Raw genomic sequence first — 26,714 nt, 5'->3', positions numbered from 1 at the left:
GTGTGTGGTTAAGGGGAGGGGGTTCAGTGTGTGGTTAGGGGGAGGGCGTACAGTGTGTGGTTAGGGGGAGGGGTTACAATGTCTTTTGGGGGAGGGTGCACAGTGTTTTTTGGGATGGGGTACAGTGTTTTTTGGGGACGGTGTACAGTGTTTTTTGGGGAGGGGGTACAGTGATTTTTGGCGGTGGGTACAGTGTTTTTTGGGGAGGGGGACAGTGTTTTTTGGGGAGGAGGCACAGTGTTTTTTGGGGAGGGGGTACAGTGTTTTTTGGGGAGGGGGTACAGTGTTTTTTGGGGAGGGGGTACAGTGTTTTTTGGGGTGGGGGTACAGAGTTTTTTGGGGTGGCGGTACAGTGTTTTTTTGGGGTGGGGATACAGTGTTTTTTGGGGTGGGGGTAGTGTTTTTTGGGGAGGGTGTACAGTGTTTTTTGGGGAGGGGGTACAGTGTTTTTTGGGGAGTGTGTACAGTGTTTTTGGGGAGGGGGTACAGTGTTTTTTGGGGAGTGTGTACAGTGTTTTTGGGGAGGGGGTACAGTGTTTTTTGGGGAGGGGGTACAGTGTTTTTTGGGAGGGGGTACAGTGTTTTTTGGGGAGGGGGTACAGTGTTTTTGGGGAGGGGGTACAGTGTTTTTGGGGAGGGGGTACAGTGTTTTTTGGGGAGGGGGTACAGTGTTTTTTGGGGAGTGTGTACAGTGTTTTTTGGGATGGGGTAGTGTTTTTTGGGATGGGGGTACAGTGTTTTTTGGGGAGGGGGTACAGTGTTTTTGGGGAGGGGGGTACAGTGTTTTTTGGGGAGGGGGCACAGTGTTTTTTGGGGAGGGGGTACAGTGTTTTTTGGGGTGGAGGTACAGTGTTTTTGGGGAGGGGGTACAGTGTTTTTTGGGGAGGGGGTACAGTGTTTTTGGGGAGGGGGTACAGTGTTTTTTGGGATGGGGTAGTGTTTTTTGGGATGGGGGTACAGTGTTTTTTGGGGAGGGGGTACAGTGTTTTTGGGGAGGGGGTACAGTGTTTTTTGGGGAGGGGGTACAGTGTTTTTTGGGGAGGGGGTACAGTGTTTTTTGGGGAGGGGGTACAGTGTTTTTGGGGAGGGGGTACAGTGTTTTTTGGGGAGGGGGTACAGTGTTTTTGGGGAGGGGGTACAGTGTTTTTGGGGAGGGGGTACAGTGTTTTTTGGGGCGGGGGTACAGTGTTTTTGGGGAGGGGGTACAGTGTTTTTTAGGGAGGGGGTACAGTTTTTGGGGAGGGGGTACAGTGTTTTTTGGGGAGGGGGTACAGTGTTTTTTGGGGAGGGGGTACAGTGTTTTTTGGGGAGGGGGTACAGTGTTTTTGGGGAGGGGGTGCAGTGTTTTTTGGGGAGGGGGTACAGTGTTTTTTGGGGAGGGGGTACAGTGTTTCGGTTGGCTCTCTCTAACCTGCCGCCCTCTCTCTCCAGCTGGTGTACGAGTTCTTCCTGCGATTTCTGGAGAGTCCTGACTTCCAGCCCGCCATCGCTAAACGCTACATTGACCAGAAATTCGTCCTCCAGGTAACGCTACCCCCCCCCCACCCCCCCATCCACCACCCGCCCGCTTACCCCATCCGGAACCGTCTGTACCCCTCTCTTCCTCCACTCTTTCCCCCCCAGCTGGCACTCTGGCTGTCTCTCACCGTGCTGCTGTGTCTCACCGTGCTGCTGTCTCTCTCTCTCTCTCCCTGTCTCTCTGCAGTTACTGGAGCTCTTTGACAGTGAGGACCCTCGGGAACGGGATTTCCTGAAGACCGTGCTTCACCGGGTTTATGGCAAGTTCCTGGGACTGCGAGCGTTCATTCGCAAGCAGATCAATAATATATTTTTATGGTAAGTGTAACCCCAAAGAACCAGGTAACAGCTCCCTGCACTTCTCAAACACACACTCTGTCTCTCTCTCTGTGTCGGTGTGTGTCTCTCTCTCTCTCTCTCTCTCTGTCTGTGTCTCTCTCTCTCACTCTGTCTCTCTCTCTGTGTCTGTGTGTGTCTCTCTCTCTGTCTCTCTCTCTCTGTCCCTCTCTCTGTCTCTCTCTCTCTGTCTCTGTGTGTCTCTCTCTCTCTCTCTCTGTCTCTGTCCCTCTCTCTGTCTCTCTCTCTCTCTCTGTCTCTGTGTGTCTCTCTCTCTCTCTGTCTCTCACTCTCTCTGTGTTTCTCTCTGTCTGTCTCTCTCTCTCTCTGTCTCTCTCTCTCTGTCTCTCTCTCTGTTTGTCTCTCTGTCTCTCTCTCTCTCTCTGTCTCTCTCTCTCTCTCTCTGTCTCTGTCTCTCTCGGCCTCTCTTGGTATCTCTCTCGGTCTCTCTCTCTCGGTCTCTGTCTCGGTCTCTCCCTCTCGGTCTCTCCCTCTCGGTCTCTCTCTCTCTGTCTCTGTCTCTCTCTCTCGGCCTCTCTTGGTCTCTCTCTCGGTCTCTCAGTCTCTCTCGGTCTCTCTCTCTGTGCCTGTCTCTCTGTGTCTGTCTCTCTGTCTCTCTCTCTGTCTCTCTCTCTGTCTCTGTCTCTCTCTTTGTGTCTCTCTCTTTGTGTCTCTCGGTCTCTCTCTCTGACTCTCTCTCTGACTCTCACTCTGTCTGTCTCTCTCTCTCTCTCTCTGTTTCTCTCTGTCTCTCTGTTTCTCTCTGTCTCTCTCTCTGTGTCTCTCTCTCTCTCTGCTTGTCTCTCTGTCTCTCTCTCTCTGTCTCTGTCTCTGTCTCTCGGTATCTCTCTCGGTATCTCTCTCGGTATCTCTCTCGGTATTTCTCTCTGCCTCTCTCTCGGCCTCTCTCTCGGCCTCTCTCTCGGCCTGTCTCTCGGTCTGTCTCTCTGTCTGTCTCTCTGTCTCTGTCTCTCTCTTGATCTCTCTCTCGGTCTCTCTCTCTCTCGGTCTTTCTGTCTCTCGGTCTCTATCTCTCTGTCTCTGGTTCTCTCTCTCTCTGTCTCTCTCTCTATGTCTGCCGCTCTCTGTCGTTCTCTCTCGCTCTCTCTCTCTCTCTCCCCCCTCTCCGCGCTCCGTCCCCTGTGCTAGAACCAATCTTTTGCCTACATTCAGTTGCACCTTTGCCCTGTCACTCGAGTGTGTGTGTGTGTCCCCTCGCCTCGATTGGATACCTCTGTCAGAGAGATAGCACAGGTGACGATGTGGTGTGCGTAGGGCAGTGATCTGGGGGGTCGGGGAGGGGAGGGGATATTCCCTATCGGGGGAAGCTGCACCGCGGTCGTCCCCCTTGCTCCCGGGAGCGAGCGTTGCTCTGACGTTTCTGCAATGCTGACAGGCTATTTTTAAACCCAGGCCGATGCTCTCGCTGTGACTCCGGATACACTGGGCCCGACACCATCAATTATGGATGACGGAGAATGATGCACACAGGCCCCACCTGCAGGGCCTGTCTGTCTGTGTCAGCACCAGCTCCAGAGTGTGACACACTCAATCCCATTTAAGAACCACCCACCGATCACAATCTTTTATCCCCCCCCCCCCCCGCCCTCTGGTTGAGTCTGATCCTGTTCTGAAGCCACAGGAAATTTTGAAATGGAATAACTCCTGTGGTGAGGTGAGCAGCTGACCTGCGGCCTGCCCTCCCAGGCTCCGCTCTCCCCTGCGGCCTGCGCTCCCAGGCTCCGCTCTCCCCTGCGGCCTGCGCTCCCAGGCTCCGCTCTCCCCTGGGGCCTGCGCTCCCAGGCTCCGCTCTCCCCTGGGGCCTGCGCTCCCAGGCTCCGCTCTCCCCTGGGGCCTGCGCTCACAGGCTCCGCTCTCCCCTGTGGCCTGCGCTCCCAGGCTCCGCTCTCCCCTGTGGCCTGCGCTCCCAGGCTCCGCTCTCCCCTGGGGCCTGCGCTCCCAGGCTCCGCTCTCCCCTGGGGCCTGCGCTCCCAGGCTCCGCTCTCCCCTGGGGCCTGCGCTCCCAGGCTCCACTCTCCCCTGCGGCCTGCGCTCCCAGGCTCCGCTGTCCCCTGAGGCCTGCGCTCCCAGACTCCAAGATCATCTGCGGCCTGCGCTCCCAGGCTCCGCTCTCCTCAGCGGCCTCCACTCCCAGGCTCCGCTCTCCCCTGCGGCCTGCGCTCCCGGGCTCCGCTCTCCTCAGCGGCCTGCGCTCCCAGGCACCACTCTCCCCTGCGGCCTGCGCTCCCAGGCTCCACTCTCCCCTGCAGCCTGCGCTCCCAGGCTCCACTCTCCTCTGCGGCCTGCGCTCCCAGGCACCACTCTCCCCTGCGGCCTGCGCTCCCAGGCTCCACTCTCCCCTGCGGCCTGCGCTCCCAGGCTCCACTCTCCCCTGCGCTCCCAGGCACCGCACTCCCCTGCGACCTGCGCTCCCAGGCTCCACTCTCCCCCGCGCTCCCAGGCACCGCACTCCCCTGCGGCCTGCTCTCCCAGGCTCCACTCTCCCCTGCGGCCTGCGCTCCCAGGCTCCACTCTCCCCTGCGGCCTGCGCTCCCAGGCTCCACTCTCCCCTGCGCTCCCAGGCACCGCACTCCCCTGCGGCCTGCGCTCCCAGGCACCGCACTGCCCTGCGGCCTGCGCTCCCAGGCTCCGCTCTCCTCAGCGGCCTCCACTCCCAGGCTCCGCTCTCCCCTGCGGCCTGCGCTCCCAGGCTCCACTCTCCTCTGCAGCCTGCGCTCCCAGGCTCCACTCTCCCCTGCGGCCTGCGCTCCCAGGCTCCACTCTCCCCTGCGGCCTGCGCTCCCAGGCTCCGCTCTCCCCTGCGGCCTGCGCTCCCAGGCTCAGCTCTCCCCTGCGGCCTGCGCTCCCAGGCTCTGCTCTCCCCCAGGGCCTCCGCTCCCAGGCTCTGCTCTCCCCTGCGGCCTGCGCTCCCAGGCTCCCCTCTCCCCTGCGGCCTGCGCTCCCAGGCTCCGCTCTTCCCTGGGGCCTGCGCTCCCAGGCTCTGCTCTCCCCTGGAGATACAGTAACACTGAGGCACTTACTTCCGTGATCTACCCTGGCCCTGTCCTCTCGGAGATTCTCCCCAAATGCAGCTCCGATACCCCTGCATCTGCCGCAAGAACACGTATGTGGGAAAATCACAGACACAGACCTCCCCTCCCGTGTGTGTGTGCGTGTGGGTGGGATGGGGGTGGGAGGGGGACATGGGGAAGGGGAGCACTGATCCACTCCGTCGTGTCTCACCGCGGCGGTAACCTGGCGGCTCGGCGATGCTCCCGCCGTGTCTCACCGCGGCTTTGTTCTTTCCGAAGGTTTATATACGAGTCCGAACACTTCAACGGCGTGGCCGAACTGCTGGAGATCCTCGGGAGGTGAGTGCTGGGGTCCCTGGAAAGCCTCGGGCCTTCCCCGTCGGAATTGCCCCTCCCCCGTGCCCGCTGGGCACCGGCAGATCACGCATGACCCGGTGGCCGACGCGGGCCCAGCTCTTTAAGAGCAGAGTTATACCGCCGAACGCGAAGCGCGCCTGGGGTTCAGCCCTGTTGGGGGGAGGGGGGGGGGAAGGTTGACGGGGTAAGGTACCTGAGCTAAAACCCATCCTCTGTTCTCATCCCCCTGCCCCCTCTTGTAGCGTTGAAAATTGTCGGTTTGAGCGATGTTAAGCGACGATATCCTCCGATATTTAAAGTCTTTTCTCTCCCAATGCAGCATCATCAATGGCTTTGCTCTTCCACTCAAAGCTGAGCACAAGCAGTTTCTGCTGCGTGTACTGATACCACTGCACACGTCAAGGACTCTCTCGCTCTTTCACGCACAGGTACGGGGTGAGGGCACGGGAGCAGGCAATGTGGGAGCGGCGTTAGAAATCTCTCGTTTCTTTTCCACCCCCCCCTTTCTCGGAAAAACCCCTTCCCCGCCGTTTACCCCCCACATGTTTTATCCTCTCCCGTTACGCGTGCAAGGAAGTGAGGGTCCTCTAGAGAGAGAGGGAGGGAGAGAGGGAGACGGCGCAGAGGGAGATTTAGCCCTGGGGACGAGGAAGATTTCAGCTGGCAGGTTCTGGACGGAGGAGCTGGGGTCGGAGCGGGAGGGATCGAGGGGGGAGATTTGATAGGGGTGGACAAGATGATGCGTGGTTTGGATATCAGAGGTGAAGGAATAGCTGTTCCCCATTGGCTGAAGAATTGTAGAGGGGGAGGGGCACAAATTTTGGGGTAAGGGCGGATCGGGAGGAAGACCTTTTTTTTAAAAATTCCAATTAAGGGGCAATTTTAACCTGACCAATCCATCTTTTTGGGTTGGGGTGGGGGGGGGGGGGGGGGCGTGAGACCCACGCAGACGCAGGGAGAAAGTGCAAACTCCACAAGGACAGTGACCCAGAGCCAGGATCGAACCCTGGCGCCGTGTGGCAGCGGTGCTAGGCACTGCGCCGCTCCGGGGGGGTAACGGGCTCGAACCCGCTGCCCACGTGCGGGGCGGGAGCGGAGACGTTGAGCGGTTTCTGCAGGAAACGGGATGGGCGCTCCAGGCAGGTAAACTTGACGGGATTCGGGGACAGTATGGTGGGTAGGGGGGGGGTGCAATGGGACAGATGGGCCGAATGGCCTCTTCCTGCTCGGTAAATGACTTCCATGTACGTGCTCTCCCATTCTAGACGCTGCCTACATTGACTCACCTGAGGGAAGATTGTGTGTGTGTGTGTGTGTGTGTGTGTGTGTGTGTGTGTGTGTGTGTGTGTGTGTGGGGGGGAGGCTGAAAAATTGTTGGAATTCGCTACCCGGGGGGGGGGGGGGATTGTGAAGACTCCCATCATTGAGCACATTCCAGACACAGTTCGATAGGTTTCCAGACAGTGGGGTGGCGGCAGGGGTGGCGCAGTGGTTAGCACTGCTGCCTCACGGCGCCGAGGTCCCGGGTTCGATCCCGGTCCCGGGTCACTGTCCGTGTGGAGTTTGCACATTCTCTCCGTGGGTCTCACCCCCACAACCCAAAGATGTGCAGGGTAAGTAGATTGGCCGCGCTAAATTGCCCCTTAATTCTAATGTGGGGTGAGCTGCTGAGTAGGATCTGAAGACCGGCTGCTATCCCCTCCGAGCTCTGCCCCCTCCGAGCTCTGCCCCCTCCAGGCTCTGCGCCCTCCGAGCTCTGCGCCCTCCGAGCTCTGCCCCCTCCAGGCTCTGCCCCCTCCGAGCTCTGCCCCCTCCAGGCTCTGCGCCCTCCGAGCTCTGCGCCCTCCGAGCTCTGCCTCCTCCAAGCTCTGCCCCCTCCGAGCTCTGCCCCTTCCAAGCTCTGCCCCCTCCGAGCTCTGCCCCCTCCGAGCTCTGCCCCCTCCGAGCTCTGCCCCCTCCGGGCTCTGCCCCCTCCGAGCTCTGCCTCCTCCAAGCTCTGCCCCCTCCGAGCTCTGCCCCTTCCAAGCTCTGCCCCCTCCGAGCTCTGCCCCCTCCGAGCTCTGCCCCCTCTGAGCTCTGCCCCCTCCGAGCTCTGCCCCCTCCGAGCTCTGCCCCCTCCGAGCTCTGCCCCCTCCGAGCTCTGCCCCCTCCAGGCTCTGCCCCCTCCAGGCTCTGCCCCCTCCGAGCTCTGCCCCCTCCGAGCTCTGCCCCCCTCCAGGCTCTGCCCCCTCCAGGCTCTGCCCCCTCCAGGCTCTGCCCCCTCCAGGCTCTGCCCCCTCCGAGCTCTGCCCCCTCCGAGCTCTGCCCCCCTCCAGGCTCTGCCCCCTCCAGGCTCTGCCCCCTCTCTCAGTCCCACCTCAGCACCTTGGCAAAGGGTTTTGTTCCTTCGCTCCGCTCTTGTGTCCCGGCTCCGTCCTCTGAGGGTGAGGGGGGGGGGTGGGGGGGGGGGGGGGGGGTGGAGGGGGTGGAGAGAGACTCTCTGCCCTCCCAAGGCTGCGTCACCCCACTTGTTAGTGGGGGAAGTCCAGCGTTAAGGACCGCTTGGTCCCCTTCCGAGATGCAGTTCTCTCACATTCTGCCAGAGGGCGCTCACTGAATGTGGAACGGGTCGGAAACCACAAAGCGGCTGACTTTTTAAAAAAAAGTGGTTTTTGCGGGCGTCGCTGACTAGGCCCGTCATTTATTGCCCATCCCTAATCTTCCGCCATTCGGCCCATCGAGTCTGCACCGGCCCTTTGAAAGAGCCCCCTACCTCGGCCCACTCCCCCCTCGCCATGCCCCCATAAACCCCACCTCACCTGCACAACCCCTCGAGAGGGCGGTGGGAGAGCCGCCATCTTGAACCCGCCGCAGTCCCCGTGTGGTGTAGGTACACCCACCGTGCTGTTAGGGAAGGACTTTGACCCCCAGCCAGAGTGGAGGAACGGCCGATATATTTCCGAGTCCGGTTGGTGAGGAACTCCGAGGTGCTGGGGTTCCCCGCGCGCCTGCTGCCCTCGTCCTTCCAGGCGGTAGAGGTGGCGGGTTTGGAACTGCTGTCGAAGGAGAGTTGGCGAGATAAGACCACAAGAAACAGGAGTGGGGCCTTCGGGCCCTCGAGCCTGCTTCACCATTCAATGGGATCATGGCTGATTCGACAATCCTCACGTCCACTTTCCTGCCCTTGCCCAGCAACCCTGGATTCCCTGACTGATCAAGAATCTATCTCAGCCTTAAATGTACACAAGGACTCTGCCTCCTCTGTGGCAAAGAGTTCCAAAGACGATAAATCCTCTCGCTATGAAGGCCAACATATCATTTCTCTTCTTCGGGTAGCACGGTAGCACAGTGGTCAGCACTGTGGCTTCACAGCGCCAGGGTCCCGGGTTCGATTCCCCGCCGGGTCACTGTCTGTGCGGAGTCTGCACGTCCTCCCCGTGTGTGCGTGGGTTTCCTCCGGGTGGTCCGGTTTCCTCCCACAGTCCAAAGACGTGCAGGTTAGGTGGATTGGCCGTGATAAATTGCCCCATAGTGTCCAAAAAGGTCATTCGGTTACAGGGATAGGGTGGAAGTGAGGGCTTAAGTGGGTCGATGCAGACTCGATGGGCCGAATGGCCTCCTTCTGCACTGTATGTTCTATGTTCTTTACTGCCTGCTGTACCTGCGCGCTTACTTTCAGCGACTGATGCACGAGGACACCAAGGTCTCGCTGAGCATCCGCCTCTCTTTTTTTAAATTAAATATTTTATTGAAAATTTTTGGTCAACCAACACAGTACATTGTGCATCCTTTACACAATATTATAACAACACAAATAACAATGACCTATTTTATAAACAAAAAATGAATAAATAATAAATAACAAAAATGAAAACTAGCCCTAATTGGCAACTACCTTATCACAAGTAACACTCTCCAAAAATATAATTTAACAGTCCAATGTATAATTATCTGCAGCAACGACCTATACATACTATACAGTATATATTAACAACCCTGAGAGTCCTTCTGGTCCCCCCCCCCCCCCCCCCGATCCTGGGCTGCTGCTGCTGCCTTCTTTTTTCCATTCCGTCTATCTTTCTGCGAGGTATTCGACGAACGGTTGCCACCGCCTGGTGAACCCTTGAGCCGACCACCTTAGGACGAACTTAATCCGCTCTAGCTTTATAAACCCCGCCATGTCATTTATCCAGGTCTCCACCCCCGGGGGCTTGGCTTCTTTCCACATTAGCAATATCCTACGCCGGGCTACTAGGGACGCAAAGGCCAAAACATCGGCCTCTCTCGCCTCCTGCACTCCCGGCTCTTGTGCAACCCCAAATATAGCCAACCCCCAGCTTGGTTCGACCCAGACTCCTACTACTTTTGAAAGCACCTTTGTCACCCCCATCCAAAACCCCTGTAGTGCCGGGCATGACCAAAACATATGGGTATGATTCGCTGGGCTTCTCGAGCACCTCGCACACCTATCCTCCACCCCAAAAAATTTACTGAGCCGTGCTCCAGTCATATGTGCCCTGTGTAATACCTTAAACTGAATCAGGCTTAGCCTGGCACACGAGGACGACGAGTTTACCCTGCTTAGGGCATCTGCCCACAGCCCCTCCTCGATCTCCTCCCCCAGCTCTTCTTCCCATTTCCCTTTTAGTTCATCTACTATAATCTCCCCTTCGTCCCTCATTTCCCTATATATATCTGACACCTTACCATCCCCCACCCATGTCTTTGAGATCACTCTGTCCTGCACCTCTTGTGTCGGGAGCTGCGGGAATTCCCTCACCTGTTGCCTCGCAAAAGCCCTCAGTTGCATATACCTGAATGCATTCCCTTGGGGCAACCCATATTTCTCGGTCAGCGCTCCCAGACTCGCGAACTTCCCATCCACAAACAGATCTTTCAGTTGCGTTATTCCTGCTCTTTGCCACATTCCATATCCCCCATCCATTCCCCCCGGGGCAAACCTATGGTTGTTTCTTATCGGGGACCCCCCCAAGGCTCCAGTCTTTCCCCTATGCCGTCTCCACTGTCCCCAAATCTTCGGTGTAGCCACCACCACCGAGCTTGTGGTGTAGTTCCTCGGTGAGAACGGCAATGGGGCTGTCACCATAGCCTGTAGGCTAGTCCCCCTACAGGACGCCCTCTCTAATCTCTTCCACGCCGCTCCCTCCTCCTCTCCCATCCACTTACTCACCATTGAAATATTAGCGGCCCAATAATACTCACTTAGGCTCGGTAGTGCCAGCCCCCCCCTATCCCTGCTACGCTGTAAGAATCCCTTCCTCACTCTCGGGGTCTTCCCAGCCCACACAAAACCCATGATACTCTTTTCAATCCTTTTAAAAATAGCCTTCGTGATCACCACCGGGAGGCACTGAAACACAAAGAGGAATCTCAGGAGGACCACCATCTTAACCGCCTGCACCCTCCCTGCCAGTGACAGGGATACCATATCCCATCTCTTGAAATCCTCCTCCATCTGTTCCACCAACCGCATTAAATTTAACCTATGCAATGTGCCCCAATTCTTAGCTATCTGGATCCCCAGATAACGAAAGTTCCTTGTTACCTTCCTCAGCGGAAAGTCCTCTATTTCTCTACTCTGCTCCCCTGGATGCACCACAAACAACTCACTTTTCCCCATGTTCAATTTATACCCTGAAAAATCCCCAAACTCCCCAAGTATCCGCATTATTTCTGGCATCCCCTCCGCCGGGTCAGCCACGTATAGTAGCAAATCATCCGCATACAAAGATACCCGGTGTTCTTCTCCTCCCCTAAGTACTCCCCTCCACTTCTTGGAACCTCTCAGCGCTATCGCCAGGGGCTCAATCGCCAGTGCAAACAATAATGGGGACAGAGGGCATCCCTGCCTTGTCCCTCTATGGAGCCGAAAATATGCAGATCCCCGTCCATTCGTGACCACGCTCGCCACTGGGGCCCGATACAACAGCTGCACCCATCTAACATACCCCTCTCCAAAACCAAATCTCCTCAACACCTCCCACAAATAATCCCACTCCACTCTATCAAATGCTTTCTCGGCATCCATCGCCACTACTATCTCCGTTTCCCCCTCTGGTGGGGCCATCATCATTACCCCTAGCAGCCTCCGTATATTCGTGTTCAGCTGTCTCCCCTTCACAAACCCAGTTTGGTCCTCGTGGACCACCCCCGGGACACATTCCTCTATTCTCATTGCCATTACCTTGGCCAGGATCTTGGCATCTACATTTAGGAGGGAAATAGGTCTATAGGACCCGCATTGTAGCGGGTCCTTTTCCTTCTTTAAGAGAAGCGATATCGTTGCTTCAGACATAGTCGGGGGCAGTTGTCCCCTTTCCTTTGCCTCATTAAAGGTCCTCGTCAGTACCGGGGCGAGCAAGTCCACATATTTTCTATAGAATTCGACTGGGAATCCATCCGGTCCCGGGGCCTTTCCCGCCTGCATGCTCCTAATTCCTTTCACCACTTCTTCTACCTCGATCTGTGCTCCCAGTCCCACCCTTTCCTGCTCTTCCACCTTGGGAAATTCCAGCCGATCCAAGAAGCCCATCATTCTCTCCCTCCCATCCGGGGGTTGAGCTTCATATAATTTTTTATAAAATGTCTTGAACACTCCATTCACTCTCTCCGCTCCCCGCTCCATCTCTCCTTCCTCATCCCTCACTCCCCCTATTTCCCTCGCTGCTCCCCTTTTCCTCAATTGGTGTGCCAGCAACCTGCTCGCCTTCTCCCCATATTCGTACTGTACACCCTGTGCCTTCCTCCATTGTGCCTCTGCAGTGCCCGTAGTCAGCAAGTCAAATTCTACATGTAGCCTTTGCCTTTCCCTGTACAGTCCCTCCTCTGGTGCTTCCGCATATTGTCTGTCCACCCTCAAAAGTTCTTGCAGCAACCGCTCCCGTTCCTTACTCTCCTGCTTCCCTTTATGTGCCCTTATTGATATCAGCTCCCCTCTAACCACCGCCTTCAACGCCTCCCAGACCACTCCCACCTGGACCTCCCCATTATCATTGAGTTCCAAGTACTTTTCAATGCACCCCCTCACCCTTAGACACACCCCCTCATCTGCCATTAGTCCCATGTCCATTCTCCAGGGTGGGCGCCCTCCTGTTTCCTCCCCTATCTCCAAGTCCACCCAGTGTGGAGCGTGATCCGAAATGGCTATAGCCGTATACTCCGTTCCCCTCACCTTCGGGATCAATGCCCTACCCAGCACAAAAAAGTCTATTCGCGAGTAGACTTTATGGACATAGGAGAAAAACGAGAACTCCTTACTCCTAGGTCTGCTAAATCTCCACGGGTCTACACCTCCCATCTGCTCCATAAAATCTTTAAGTACCTTGGCTGCTGCCGGCCTCCTTCCAGTCCTGGACTTCGACCTATCCAGCCCTGGTTCCAACACCGTGTTAAAGTCTCCCCCCATTATCAGCTTTCCCGTCTCCAGGTCCGGAATGCGTCCTAGCATCCGCCTCATAAAATTGGCATCATCCCAGTTCGGGGCATATACGTTTACCAAAACCACCGTCTCCCCCTGTAGTTTGCCACTCACCATCACGTATCTGCCCCCGTTATCCGCCACTATAGTCTTTGCCTCGAACATTACGCGCTTCCCCACTAATATAGCCACCCCCCTGTTTTTCGCATCTAGCCCCGAATGGAACACCTGCCCCACCCATCCTTTGCGTAGCCTAACCTGGTCTATCAGTTTCAGGTGCGTTTCCTGTAACATAACCACATCTGCCTTAAGTTTCTTAAGGTGTGCGAGTACCCGTGCCCTCTTTATCGGCCCGTTCAGCCCTCTCACGTTCCACGTGATCAGCCGAGTTGGGGGGCTTCCTACCCACCCCCCCCCCTTTGTCGATTAGCCATCACCTTTTTCCAGCTCCTCACCCGGTTCCCACGCAGCTGTATCTCCCCCAGGCGGTGCCCCCCCGCCCATCCTCTCCCGTACCAGCTCCCCCTCTCCCCAGCAGCAGCAACCCAGTAATTCCCCCCTCCCACCCCCCCCCCGCTAGATCCCCCGCTAGCGTAATTACTCCCCCATGTTGCTCCCAGAAGTCAGCAAACTCTGGCCGACCTCGGCTTCCCCCCGTGACCTCGGCTCGCACCGTGCGACGCCCCCTCCTTCCTGCTTCTCTATTCCCGCCATGATTATCATAGCGCGGGAACCAAGCCCGCGCTTCTCCCTTGGCCCCGCCCCCAATGGCCAACGCCCCATCTCCTCCACCTCCCCTCCTCCCCCCCCATCACCACCTGTGGGAGAGAGAAAAGTTACCACATCGCAGGATTAGTACATAAAACCCCTCTTTGCCCCCCACATTCGCCCCACCACTTTGTTCAAACGTTCTTTTTAATAACCCGCTCATTCCAGTTTTTCTTCCACAATAAAAGTCCACGCTTCATCCGCCGTCTCAAAGTAGTGGTGCCTCCCTCGATATGTGACCCACAGTCTTGCCGGTTGCAGCATTCCAAATTTTATCTTCTTTTTATGAAGCACCGCCTTGGCCCGATTAAAGCTCGCCCTCCTTCTCGCCACCTCCGCACTCCAGTCTTGATAAACGCGGATCACCGCGTTCTCCCATTTACTGCTCCGAGTTTTCTTCGCCCATCTAAGGACCATTTCTCTATCCTTAAAATGGAGGAATCTCACCACTATGGCTCTGGGAATTTCTCCTGCTCTCGGTCCTCGCGCCATCACTCGGTATGCTCCCTCCACCTCCAACGGACCCGCCGGGGCCTCCACTCCCATTAACGAGTGCAGCATCATGCTCACATATGCCCCGACGTCCGCTCCCTCCACACCTTCAGGAAGACCAAGAATCCTCAGGTTGTTCCTCCTTGCGTTGTTTTCCAGTGCCTCCAACCTTTCCACACATCGTTTCTGATGTGCCTCCTGCGTCTCCGTCTTCACCACCAGGCCCTGTATGTCGTCCTCATTCTCGGCTGCCTTTGCCTTCACGACCCGAAGCTCCCGCTCCTGGGTCTTTTGTTCCTCCTTTAGCCCTTCGATCGCCTGTAGTATCGGGGCCAACAGCTCTTTCTTCATTTCCTTTTTGATCTCTTCCACACAGCATTTCAAGAACTCTTGTTGTTCAGGGCCCCATGTTAAACTGCCACCTTCCGACGCCATCTTGGTTTTTGCTTGCCTTCCTTGCCGCTGTTCTAAAGGATCCACTGCAATCTGGCCACTTTCTCCTCCTTTTTCCATCCGTATCCAGGGGGGATTCCCTTCTGGTTTACCGCACAGTGTTTTTAGCCGTCAAAATTGCCGTTGGGGCTCCTATCAAGAGCCCAAAAGTCCGTTTCACCGGGAGCTGCCGAAACGTGCGACTCAGCTGGTCATCGCCGCACCCGGAAGTCGAGTATCCGCCTCTCTCAATTTACACCCATTCAAATAATAATCTGCCTTCCTATTTTTGCTACCGAAGCGGATAACCTCACATTTATCCACATTATACTGCATCGGCCATCTATTTGCCCACTCACTCGGCCTGTCCAAATCCTGCTGAAGCATCTCTGTATCCTCCTCACAGCTCACCCTCCCATCCAACTTTGTACCGTCTGCAAATTTGGAGATAATACATGTAGTTCCCTCATCCAAATCATTAATATATAATGTGAACCGTTGGGGTCCCAACAGTACCCCACTAGTCACTGCCTGGTAAAAAGACCCATTTATTCCAACGTTTTGCTTCCTGTCTGCGAACCAGCTTTCTAACCATCTCGAGACACTACCCACAATCCCACGCGCTTTAACTTTACATATTAATCTGCTGTGTGAGACCTTGTCGAAAGCCTTCCGAAAGTCTAAATAAACCACATCCACCGGTTCTCCCTGGTCAACTCTACTGGTTTCATCGTCAAAGAATTCCAGTAGATTTGTCAAGCATGATTTCCCTTTTGTAAATCCATGCTGACTCCGATTACACCCCTGCTTTCCAAATGCAGTGCTATGAAATCCTTGATAATGGACTCCAACAACTTCCCTACTACCGACGTTGGGCTGGCTGGTCTATAGTTGCCTGTTTTCTCTCCACCTCCCTTTTTGAATAGCGGGGTTACGTTCGCTACCCTCCAATCTGTAGGAACCATTCCCGAGTCCAAAGAACTTTGGAAAATGACCGCCACTGGATCGACTATTTCTGGGGCCACTTTCTTAAGTACACTGAATGAAATGAAAATCGCTTATTGTCACAAGTAGGCTTCAAATGAAGTTACTGGGGAAAGCCCCTAGTCGCCACATTCCGGCGCCTGTTCGGGGAGGCTGATACGGGAATTGAACCGTGCTGCTGGCCTGCCTTGGTCTGCTTTCAAAGCCAGCGAAACTGCTTTCAAAGCCACTGGGACGAAGATTATCCGGCCCTGGAGATTTATCCGCCTTCAATCCCATTAATTTCCCCAAAACCATTTCTTTACCAATAGTTTAAAAAAAAAACATTCTCTGAACTCCGGGTACATTATTCATGTCTTCCTTTGTGAAGACAGAAGCAAAGTTTGAATTTAGTTCCTCAGCCATTTCTTTGTTCACGTTATGAATTACCCCCGTTTCTGACTGTCAGGAGTCTACATTAGTTTTTATCGATCTGTTTTTCATTACACACCTACAGAAACTTTTACAGTCAGTTTTTACGTCCCCCGCTAGCTTACTTTCAAATTGTATTTCCCCCTTCTTAATCAATCCCTTGATCCGCCTTTACTGAATTTTAAATGTTCCCAATCCTCGGGTCTATTACTTTTTTTTGCTCATTTGTATGCCTCTTTGAATCTAATACTGTCTCTAATTTCCCGTCTAAGCCATGATTTAGCCATAGTTCCCTTTCCACTCTTGTGCCAAATAGGAATAAACTTTTGATAGCTGAACTTTTGGAGTTCACCTATTCGTTCCTTGAATGCCTGTCCGCTGTCCTGCTTGTCAGTAATGTTTCCCAGACAGTCACAGCCAGCTCATGCCTCACACCATCGCAGTTTCCTTTATTGAGGTTCAGGACCCTGGTCTCAGAATCTGCTACCTCACTATTCACCTTGATAAAGAATTCGACCATATTATGGTCACTCCTCCCCGAGGGATCTCTCACAACTAGATTGCCAACTAATCCTTTCTCCTTGCACAACACCCAGCCCAAGATGGCGTGCTTCCTTGTTGGTTCCTCAACATATTGGTCCAGAAAACCATCCCGTAGACTCTCCAGAAATTCCTCCTCTATTGTACTGTGACTAATTTGAGTCACCCAACCAATATAAAGATTAAAGTCGGCCATAATCACAGATGTTCCTTTATCACAAGCATCACTGATTTCCTGTCTAATTCCCAACTGCAGTTTGGTGGTCTGTACACCATCCCTATGAATATACCACCTTCCACATCATCTGTGCAAATACCTTTCCTCAATATTGTATCAATATCTTCTTTAATCAACAAAGCAATTGCACCACCTTTTCCTTTCTGTCTGTCCTTCCTAAAAACTGGGTAGCCCTCAAATGTTTAGTTCCCATCCTTGGTCACCTTGGGACCATGTCTCTATAATCCCCAACATATCATATCCCTTCACGTCTATCTGCGCAACTAATTCACCCACTTTATTTCAAATGCTCTACGCGTTCAGTTTCAAAACCTTAAGGCTAGTCCTTTTAACGTCCCTACTATTTTTTACAAGGTTTCTCCGCCTATCTCTTTTCTGTCTTTTTCTTGATTTCTCCCCCTGCTCTGAATCCTTACATAAGTTCCCATTCCCCTGCCATATAGGGGGCAGCACGGTAGCACAAGTGGTTAGCACTGTGGCTTCACAGCGCCAGGGTCCCAGGTTCGATTCCCCGCTGGGTGACTGTCCGTGCGGAGTCTGCACGTTCTCCCCGTGTCTGCGCGGGTTTCCTCCGGGTGCTCCGGTTTCCTCCCACAGTCCAAAGACGTGCAGGTTAGGTGGATTGGCCGTGATAAATTGCCCCTCAGTGACCAAAAAGGTTAGGAGGGGTTATTGGGTTACGGGGATAGGGTGGAAGTGAGGGCTTAAGTGGGTCGGTGCAGACTCGATGGGCTGAATGGCCTCCTTCTGCACTGTATGTTCTATGTTCTAATATAAGTTTAAACCCTCCCCAACCGCTCTAGCAAGTACCTCCACCCTCCCCAAGGACTTCAGTCCCAGTCCTGCCCAGGTTGTACAGGTCCCACCTCCCCCAGAACCGGTCCCAATGCCCCAGGAATCTGACACCCTCTCCTCCACACCAACTCTTCAGCCACGCATTCATCTGATACTTCCTAATATTTCACGTGGCACTGGTCGTAATCCTGAGATCGATACCTTACGATCTTCCTTACTCCCTCTATTCTGTTTTCAGGACTTCATCCCTTTTCCTACCTGTGTCGCTGGTACCGATGTGTACCACCACCACTGGCTGCTCACCCTCCCCCTCCAGAATGTCCTGCAACCGCTCCGAGACATCCTTGACCCTAGCACCAGGAAGGCAACACACCATCCTGGAGTCCCGTTTGCGGTTCAGGAACGCCCATCTCTTCCCCTTACAATCAACATCCCCACTTTTGACGTTATTATCGGAGGAAGGTCATAGAATTTACAGTGCAGAAGGAGGCCATTCGGCCCATCGAGTCTGCACCGGCTCTTGGAAAGAGCAACCTACCCAAGGTCCACACCTCCACCCTATCCCCATAACCCAGCAACCGCACCCAACACTAAGGGCAATTTTGGACACGAAGGGCAATTTATCATGGCCAATCCACCTAACCTGCACATCTTTGGACTGTGGGAGGAAACCGGAGCACCCGGAGGAAACCCACGCAGACACGGGGAGGATGTGCAGACTCCGCACAGACAGTGACCCAAGCTCGAATCGAACCGGGGACCCTGGAGCTGTGAAGCAATTGTGCTATCCACAATGCTACCGTGCTGCCCATTCATTGATGAAGCAGCTGAAGATGGTTGGGGCCTAGGACACGACCCTGAGGAACTCCTGCAGTGATGTCCTGGAGCTGAGATGATTGACCTCCAACCACCACAACCATCTTCCTTTGTGCCGGGTCTGACTCCAACCAGCGGAGAGTTTTCCCCCTGATTCCCACTGACTCCAGTGTAGCTCGGGCTCCGTGATGTCACACTCGGTCAAACGCTGCCTCGATGTCGAGGGCAGTCACTCTCGCCTCACCTCTGGCATTCAGCTCTTTTGTCCATGTTTGAACCAAGGCTGTATTGAGGCTTGAATCAATTAATTTAATTAAATCGGACTGTCCGTCTATCAATCCTGTGTGTCTCTTCGCCAATCCCAGTCTCTGTCTTTGACTGACAGGATGAGTTCACCGCTATTGCTGTTGTTACGACTGACGGGATTAAACTAAATCCAGTATAAATGACAGGGAAGGGGAGTGTTGCGGTGACTGTGTGTGGGAATACGCTGTAACACAGAACTAAACAGTGGCGTCTCCATAGAGATGGTGGAAACACCAGGAGTGGAGTTAATCCACCAATATCGCTTTGAGGAAAAATTTAAATCCTCTGGCTGCATTTGATGATGACGTCAGTGCGGTCGAGTATTCAACTCTGCAAAGATTTCAGAAGTCCATTAAGTCATTCTAATGACACCTTGGGGGTTGGGGGAACGATTTAAATTTAACTCCAACAAAATACGTCTTAAATTCAGCGATTAAGCCCAAGAGTTATTATCGTCGGAATTCGGTGCTGGAAACAGGAATACCTCCTCCTCGTGCTTCCATTAAACGCGGTTCCCCAAAGATATCCCGCACTCGGAGACGCCTGCTGGTTTCAATCAACCACGCCCCTCTGTTACCCCTCCACCCCAAGGTGAAGGAGGAGAGAGAGAGGGACATACACACTTGGGAGAGAGTCTGTTCAGTGTGGAGACTGGGTCACAGTCTGTTCAGTGTGGGGACTGGGTCAGTGAGAGTCTGTTCAGTGTGGGGACTGGGTCAGTGAGAGTCTGTTCAGTGTGGGGACTGGGTCAGTGAGAGTCTGTTCAGTGTGGGGACTGGGTCAGTGAGAGTCTGTTCAGTGTGGGGACTGGGTCAGTGAGAGTCTGTTCAGTGTGGAGACTGGGTCACAATCTGTTCAGTGTGGGGACTGGGTCAGTGAGAGTCTGTTCAGTGTGGGGACTGGGTCAGTGAGAGTCTGTTCAGTGTGGAGACTGGGTCACAGTCTGTTCAGTGTGGGGACTGGGTCAGTGAGAGTCTGTTCAGTGTGGGGACTGGGTCACAGTCTGTTCAGTGTGGGGACTGGGTCAGTGAGAGTCTGTTCAGTGTGGGGACTGGGTCAGTGAGAGTCTGTTCAGTGTGGGGACTGGGTCAGTGAGAGTCTGTTCAGTGTGGGGACTGGGTCAGTGAGAGTCTGTTCAGTGTGGGGACTGGGTCAGTGAGAGTCTGTTCAGTGTGGGGACTGGGTCAGTGAGAGTCTGTTCAGTGTGGGGACTGGGTCAGTGAGAGTCTGTTCAGTGTGGGGACTGGGTCAGTGAGAGTCTGTTCAGTGTGGAGACTGGGTCACAGTCTGTTCAGTGTGGGGACTGGGTCAGTGAGAGTCTGTTCAGTGTGGGGACTGGGTCACAGTCTGTTCAGTGTGGGGACTGGGTCAGTGAGAGTCTGTTCAGTGTGGGGACTGGGACACAGTCTGTTCAGTGTGGGGACTGGGTCAGTGAGAGTCTGTTCAGTGTGGGGACTGGGTCACAGTCTGTTCAGTGTGGGGACTGGGTCACAGTCTGTTCAGTGTGGGGACTGGGTCAGTGAGAGTCTGTTCAGTGTGGGGACTGGGTCAGTGAGAGTCTGTTCAGTGTGGGGACTGGGTCAGTGAGTCTGTTCAGTGTGGGGACTGGGTCAGTGAGAGTCTGTTCAGTGTGGGGACTGGGTCACAGTCTGTTCAGTGTGGGGACTGGGTCAGTGAGAGTCTGTTCAGTGTGGGGACTGGGTCAGTGAGAGTCTGTTCAGTGTGGGGACTGGGTCACAGTCTGTTCAGTGTGGGGACTGGGTCAGTGAGAGTCTGTTCAGTGTGGAGACTGGGTCACAGTCTGTTCAGTGTGGGGACTGGGTCAGTGAGAGTCTGTTCAGTGTGGGGACTGGGTCACAGTCTGTTCAGTGTGGGGACTGGGTCAGTGAGAGTCTGTTCAGTGTGGGGACTGGGTCAGTGAGAGTCTGTTCAGTGTGGGGACTGGGTCAGTGAGAGTCTGTTCAGTGTGGGGACTGGGTCACAGTCTGTTCAGTGTGGGGACTGGGTCACAGTCTGTTCAGTGTGGGGACTGGGTCAGTGAGAGTCTGTTCAGTGTGGGGACTGGGTCAGTGAGAGTCTGTTCAGTGTGGGGACTGGGTCACAGTCTGTTCAGTGTGGGGACTGGGTCAGTGAGAGTCTGTTCAGTGTGGAGACTGGGTCACAGTCTGTTCAGTGTGGGGACTGGGTCAGTGAGAGTCTGTTCAGTGTGGGGACTGGGTCACAGTCTGTTCAGTGTGGGGACTGGGTCAGTGAGAGTCTGTTCAGTGTGGGGACTGGGTCAGTGAGAGTCTGTTCAGTGTGGGGACTGGGTCAGTGAGAGTCTGTTCAGTGTGGGGACTGGGTCAGTGAGAGTCTGTTCAGTGTGGGGACTGGGTCAGTGAGAGTCTGTTCAGTGTGGGGACTGGGTCACAGTCTGTTCAGTGTGGGGACTGGGTCAGTGAGAGTCTGTTCAGTGTGGGGACTGGGTCACAGTCTGTTCAGTGTGGGGACTGGGTCAGTGAGAGTCTGTTCAGTGTGGGGACTGGGTCAGTGAGAGTCTGTTCAGTGTGGGGACTGGGTCAGTGAGAGTCTGTTCAGTGTGGGGACTGGGTCACAGTCTGTTCAGTGTGGGGACTGGGTCAGTGAGAGTCTGTTCAGTGTGGGGACTGGGTCAGTGAGAGTCTGTTCAGTGTGGGGACTGGGTCAGTGAGAGTCTGTTCAGTGTGGGGACTGGGTCACAGTCTGTTCAGTGTGGGGACTGGGTCAGTGAGAGTCTGTTCAGTGTGGGGACTGGGTCAGTGAGAGTCTGTTCAGTGTGGGGACTGGGTCAGTGAGAGTCTATTCAGTGTGGGGACTGGGTCAGTGAGAGTCTGTTCAGTGTGGGGACTGGGTCACAGTCTGTTCAGTGTGGGGACTGGGTCACAGTCTGTTCAGTGTGGGGACTGGGTCAGTGAGAGTCTGTTCAGTGTGGGGACTGGGTCAGTGAGAGTCTGTTCAGTGTGGGGACTGGGTCAGTGAGAGTCTGTTCAGTGTGGGGACTGGGTCAGTGAGAGTCTGTTCAGTGTGGGGACTGGGTCAGTGAGAGTCTGTTCAGTGTGGGGACTGGGTCACAGTCTGTTCAGTGTGGGGACTGGGTCAGTGAGAGTCTGTTCAGTGTGGAGACTGGGTCACAGTCTGTTCAGTGTGGGGACTGGGTCACAGTCTGTTCAGTGTGGGGACTGGGTCAGTGAGAGTCTGTTCAGTGTGGGGACTGGGTCACAGTCTGTTCAGTGTGGGGACTGGGTCAGTGAGAGTCTGTTCAGTGTGGGGACTGGGTCAGTGAGAGTCTGTTCAGTGTGGGGACTGGGTCAGTGAGAGTCTGTTCAGTGTGGGGACTGGGTCAGTGAGAGTCTGTTCAGTGTGGGGACTGGGTCACAGTCTGTTCAGTGTGGGGACTGGGTCACAGTCTGTTCAGTGTGGGGACTGGGTCAGTGAGAGTCTGTTCAGTGTGGGGACTGGGTCAGTGAGAGTCTGTTCAGTGTGGGGACTGGGTCAGTGAGAGTCTGTTCAGTGTGGGGACTGGGTCAGTGAGAGTCTGTTCAGTGTGGGGACTGGGTCAGTGAGAGTCTGTTCAGTGTGGGGACTGGGTCAGTGAGAGTCTGTTCAGTGTGGGGACTGGGTCACAGTCTGTTCAGTGCGGGGACTGGGTCAGTGAGAGTCTGTTCAGTGTGGGGACTGAGTCAGTGAGAGTCTGTTCAGTGTGGGGACTGGGTCACAGTCTGTTCAGTGTGGGGACTGGGTCACAGTCTGTTCAGTGTGGGGACTGGGTCACAGTCTGTTCAGTGTGGGGACTGGGTCAGTGAGAGTCTGTTCAGTGTGGGGACTGGGTCAGTGAGAGTCTGTTCAGTGTGGGGACTGGGTCAGTGAGAGTCTGTTCAGTGTGGGGACTGGGTCAGTGAGAGTCTGTTCAGTGTGGGGACTGGGTCACAGTCTGTTCAGTGTGGGGACTGGGTCAGTGAGAGTCTGTTCAGTGTGGGGACTGGGTCACAGTCTGTTCAGTGTGGGGACTGGGTCAGTGAGAGTCTGTTCAGTGTGGGGACTGGGTCAGTGAGAGTCTGTTCAGTGTGGGGACTGGGTCAGTGAGAGTCTGTTCAGTGTGGGGACTGGGTCAGTGAGAGTCTGTTCAGTGTGGGGACTGGGTCAGTGAGAGTCTGTTCAGTGTGGGGACTGGGTCACAGTCTGTTCAGTGTGGGGACTGGGTCAGTGAGAGTCTGTTCAGTGTGGGGACTGGGTCAGTGAGAGTCTGTTCAGTGTGGGGACTGGGTCAGTGAGAGTCTGTTCAGTGTGGGGACTGGGTCACAGTCTGTTCAGTGTGGGGACTGGGTCAGTGAGAGTCTGTTCAGTGTGGGGACTGGGTCACAGTCTGTTCAGTGTGGGGACTGGGTCAGTGAGAGTCTGTTCAGTGTGGGGACTGGGTCAGTGAGAGTCTGTTCAGTGTGGGGACTGGGTCAGTGAGAGTCTGTTCAGTGTGGGGACTGGGTCACAGTCTGTTCAGTGTGGGGACTGGGTCAGTGAGAGTCTGTTCAGTGTGGGGACTGGGTCACAGTCTGTTCAGTGTGGGGACTGGGTCACAGTCTGTTCAGTGTGGGGACTGGGTCACAGTCTGTTCAGTGTGGGGACTGGGTCAGTGAGAGTCTGTTCAGTGTGGGGACTGGGTCACAGTCTGTTCAGTGTGGGGACTGGGTCAGTGAGAGTCTGTTCAGTGTGGGGACTGGGTCACAGTCTGTTCAGTGTGGGGACTGGGTCACAGTCTGTTCAGTGTGGGGACTGGGTCAGTGAGAGTCTGTTCAGTGTGGGGACTGGGTCACAGTCTGTTCAGTGTGGGGACTGGGTCAGTGAGAGTCTGTTCAGTGTGGGGACTGGGTCACAGTCTGTTCAGTGTGGGGACTGGGTCACAGTCTGTTCAGTGTGGGGACTGGGTCAGTGAGAGTCTGTTCAGTGTGGGGACTGGGTCACAGTCTGTTCAGTGTGGGGACTGGGTCAGTGAGAGTCTGTTCAGTGTGGGGACTGGGTCACAGTCTGTTCAGTGTGGGGACTGGGTCAGTGAGAGTCTGTTCAGTGTGGGGACTGGGTCAGTGAGAGTCTGTTCAGTGTGGGGACTGGGTCAGTGAGAGTCTGTTCAGTGTGGGGACTGGGTCAGTGAGAGTCTGTTCAGTGTGGGGACTGGGTCAGTGAGAGTCTGTTCAGTGTGGGGACTGGGTCACAGTCTGTTCAGTGTGGGGACTGGGTCAGTGAGAGTCTGTTCAGTGTGGGGACTGGGTCAGTGAGAGTCTGTTCAGTGTGGGGACTGGGTCACAGTCTGTTCAGTGTGGGGACTGGGTCAGTGAGAGTCTGTTCAGTGTGGGGACTGGGTCACAGTCTGTTCAGTGTGGGGACTGGGTCAGTGAGAGTCTGTTCAGTGTGGGGACTGGGTCAGTGAGAGCCTGTTCAGTGTGGGGACTGGGTCAGTGAGAGTCTGTTCAGTGTGGGGACTGGGTCAGTGAGAGTCTGTTCAGTGTGGGGACTGGGTCAGTGAGAGTCTGTTCAGTGTGGGGACTGGGTCAGTGAGAGTCTGTTCAGTGTGGGGACTGGGTCAGTGAGAGTCTGTTCAGTGTGGGGACTGGGTCAGTCAGAGTCTGTTCAGTGTGGGGACTGGGTCAGTGAGAGTCTGTTCAGTGTGGGGACTGGGTCACAGTCTGTTCAGTGTGGGGACTGGGTCAGTGAGAGTCTGTTCAGTGTGGGGACTGGGTCAGTGAGAGTCTGTTCAGTGTGGGGACTGGGTCAGTGAGAGTCTGTTCAGTGTGGGGACTGGGTCAGTGAGAGTCTGTTCAGTGTGGGGACTGGGTCAGTGAGAGTCTGTTCAGTGTGGGGACTGGGTCAGTGAGAGTCTGTTCAGTGTGGGGACTGGGTCACAGTCTGTTCAGTGTGGGGACTGGGTCAGTGAGAGTCTGTTCAGTGTGGGGACTGGGTCACAGTCTGTTCAGTGTGGGGACTGGGTCAGTGAGAGTCTGTTCAGTGTGGGGACTGGGTCAGTGAGAGTCTGTTCAGTGTGGGGACTGGGTCAGTGAGAGTCTGTTCAGTGTGGGGACTGGGTCAGTGAGAGTCTGTTCAGTGTGGGGACTGGGTCACAGTCTGTTCAGTGTGGGGACTGGGTCAGTGAGAGTCTGTTCAGTGTGGGGACTGGGTCAGTGAGAGTCTGTTCAGTGTGGGGACTGGGTCAGTGAGAGTCTGTTCAGTGTGGGGACTGGGTCACAGTCTGTTCAGTGTGGGGACTGGGTCAGTGAGAGTCTGTTCAGTGTGGGGACTGGGTCAGTGAGAGTCTGTTCAGTGTGGGGACTGGGTCAGTGAGAGTCTGTTCAGTGTGGGGACTGGGTCACAGTCTGTTCAGTGTGGGGACTGGGTCAGTGAGAGTCTGTTCAGTGTGGGGACTGGGTCAGTGAGAGTCTGTTCAGTGTGGGGACTGGGTCACAGTCTGTTCAGTGTGGGGACTGGGTCAGTGAGAGTCTGTTCAGTGTGGGGACTGGGTCACAGTCTGTTCAGTGTGGGGACTGGGTCAGTGAGAGTCTGTTCAGTGTGGGGACTGGGTCAGTGAGAGTCTGTTCAGTGTGGGGACTGGGTCAGTGAGAGTCTGTTCAGTGTGGGGACTGGGTCAGTGAGAGTCTGTTCAGTGTGGGGACTGGGTCAGTGAGAGTCTGTTCAGTGTGGGGACTGGGTCACAGTCTGTTCAGTGTGGGGACTGGGTCAGTGAGAGTCTGTTCAGTGTGGGGACTGGGTCACAGTCTGTTCAGTGTGGGGACTGGGTCAGTGAGAGTCTGTTCAGTGTGGGGACTGGGTCAGTGAGAGTCTGTTCAGTGTGGGGACTGGGTCAGTGAGAGTCTGTTCAGTGTGGGGACTGGGTCAGTGAGAGTCTGTTCAGTGTGGGGACTGGGTCAGTGAGAGTCTGTTCAGTGTGGGGACTGGGTCAGTGAGAGTCTGTTCAGTGTGGGGACTGGGTCACAGTCTGTTCAGTGTGGGGACTGGGTCAGTGAGAGTCTGTTCAGTGTGGGGACTGGGTCAGTGAGAGTCTGTTCAGTGTGGGGACTGGGTCAGTGAGAGTCTGTTCAGTGTGGGGACTGGGTCAGTGAGAGTCTGTTCAGTGTGGGGACTGGGTCAGTGAGAGTCTGTTCAGTGTGGGGACTGGGTCAGTGAGAGTCTGTTCAGTGTGGGGACTGGGTCAGTGAGAGTCTGTTCAGTGTGGGGACTGGGTCAGTGAGAGTCTGTTCAGTGTGGGGACTGGGTCAGTGAGAGTCTGTTCAGTGTGGGGACTGGGTCAGTGAGAGTCTGTTCAGTGTGGGGACTGGGTCAGTGAGAGTCTGTTCAGTGTGGGGACTGGGTCAGTGAGAGTCTGTTCAGTGTGGGGACTGGGTCAGTGAGAGTCTGTTCAGTGTGGGGACTGGGTCAGTGAGAGTCTGTTCAGTGTGGGGACTGGGTCAGTGAGAGTCTGTTCAGTGTGGGGACTGGGTCACAGTCTGTTCAGTGTGGGGACTGGGTCACAGTCTGTTCAGTGTGGGGACTGGGTCACAGTCTGTTCAGTGTGGGGACTGGGTCACAGTCTGTTCAGTGTGGGGACTGGGTCAGTGAGAGTCTGTTCAGTGTGGGGACTGGGTCAGTGAGAGTCTGTTCAGTGTGGGGACTGGGTCAGTGAGAGTCTGTTCAGTGTGGGGACTGGGTCAGTGAGAGTCTGTTCAGTGTGGGGACTGGGTCAGTGAGAGTCTGTTCAGTGTGGGGACTGGGTCACAGTCTGTTCAGTGTGGGGACTGGGTCAGTGAGAGTCTGTTCAGTGTGGGGACTGGGTCACAGTCTGTTCAGTGTGGGGACTGGGTCAGTGAGAGTCTGTTCAGTGTGGGGACTGGGTCAGTGAGAGTCTGTTCAGTGTGGGGACTGGGTCAGTGAGAGTCTGTTCAGTGTGGGGACTGGGTCAGTGAGAGTCTGTTCAGTGTGGGGACTGGGTCAGTGAGAGTCTGTTCAGTGTGGGGACTGGGTCAGTGAGAGTCTGTTCAGTGTGGGGACTGGGTCACAGTCTGTTCAGTGTGGGGACTGGGTCAGTGAGAGTCTGTTCAGTGTGGGGACTGGGTCACAGTCTGTTCAGTGTGGGGACTGGGTCACAGTCTGTTCAGTGTGGGGACTGGGTCAGTGAGAGTCTGTTCAGTGTGGGGACTGGGTCACAGTCTGTTCAGTGTGGGGACTGGGTCACAGTCTGTTCAGTGTGGGGACTGGGTCAGTGAGAGTCTGTTCA

General features: G+C 55.2%; 1 protein-coding gene across 1 annotated transcript in view; it reads left to right on the top strand.

Moving 5' to 3' along the window:
- The window catches only part of LOC140400217 (serine/threonine-protein phosphatase 2A 56 kDa regulatory subunit alpha isoform-like), a 135,464-nt gene that overhangs the window by 59,712 nt on the left and 49,038 nt on the right, over positions 1-26,714 (top strand). The window contains exons 3-6 of the mRNA XM_072489686.1: positions 1,432-1,524; positions 1,706-1,836; positions 5,166-5,225; positions 5,563-5,671. Coding sequence (XP_072345787.1) covers positions 1,432-1,524; positions 1,706-1,836; positions 5,166-5,225; positions 5,563-5,671 — 393 coding nt within the window. The remainder of the gene's footprint in view (positions 1-1,431; positions 1,525-1,705; positions 1,837-5,165; positions 5,226-5,562; positions 5,672-26,714) is intronic.

The sequence above is a fragment of the Scyliorhinus torazame genome, chromosome 24 (genome assembly GCF_047496885.1).
Source record: "Scyliorhinus torazame isolate Kashiwa2021f chromosome 24, sScyTor2.1, whole genome shotgun sequence".
Lineage (NCBI taxonomy): Eukaryota > Metazoa > Chordata > Chondrichthyes > Carcharhiniformes > Scyliorhinidae > Scyliorhinus > Scyliorhinus torazame.
The sequence above is the reverse complement of the archived record's forward strand: the minus strand, read 5'-3'. Positions and strand labels throughout refer to the sequence as shown.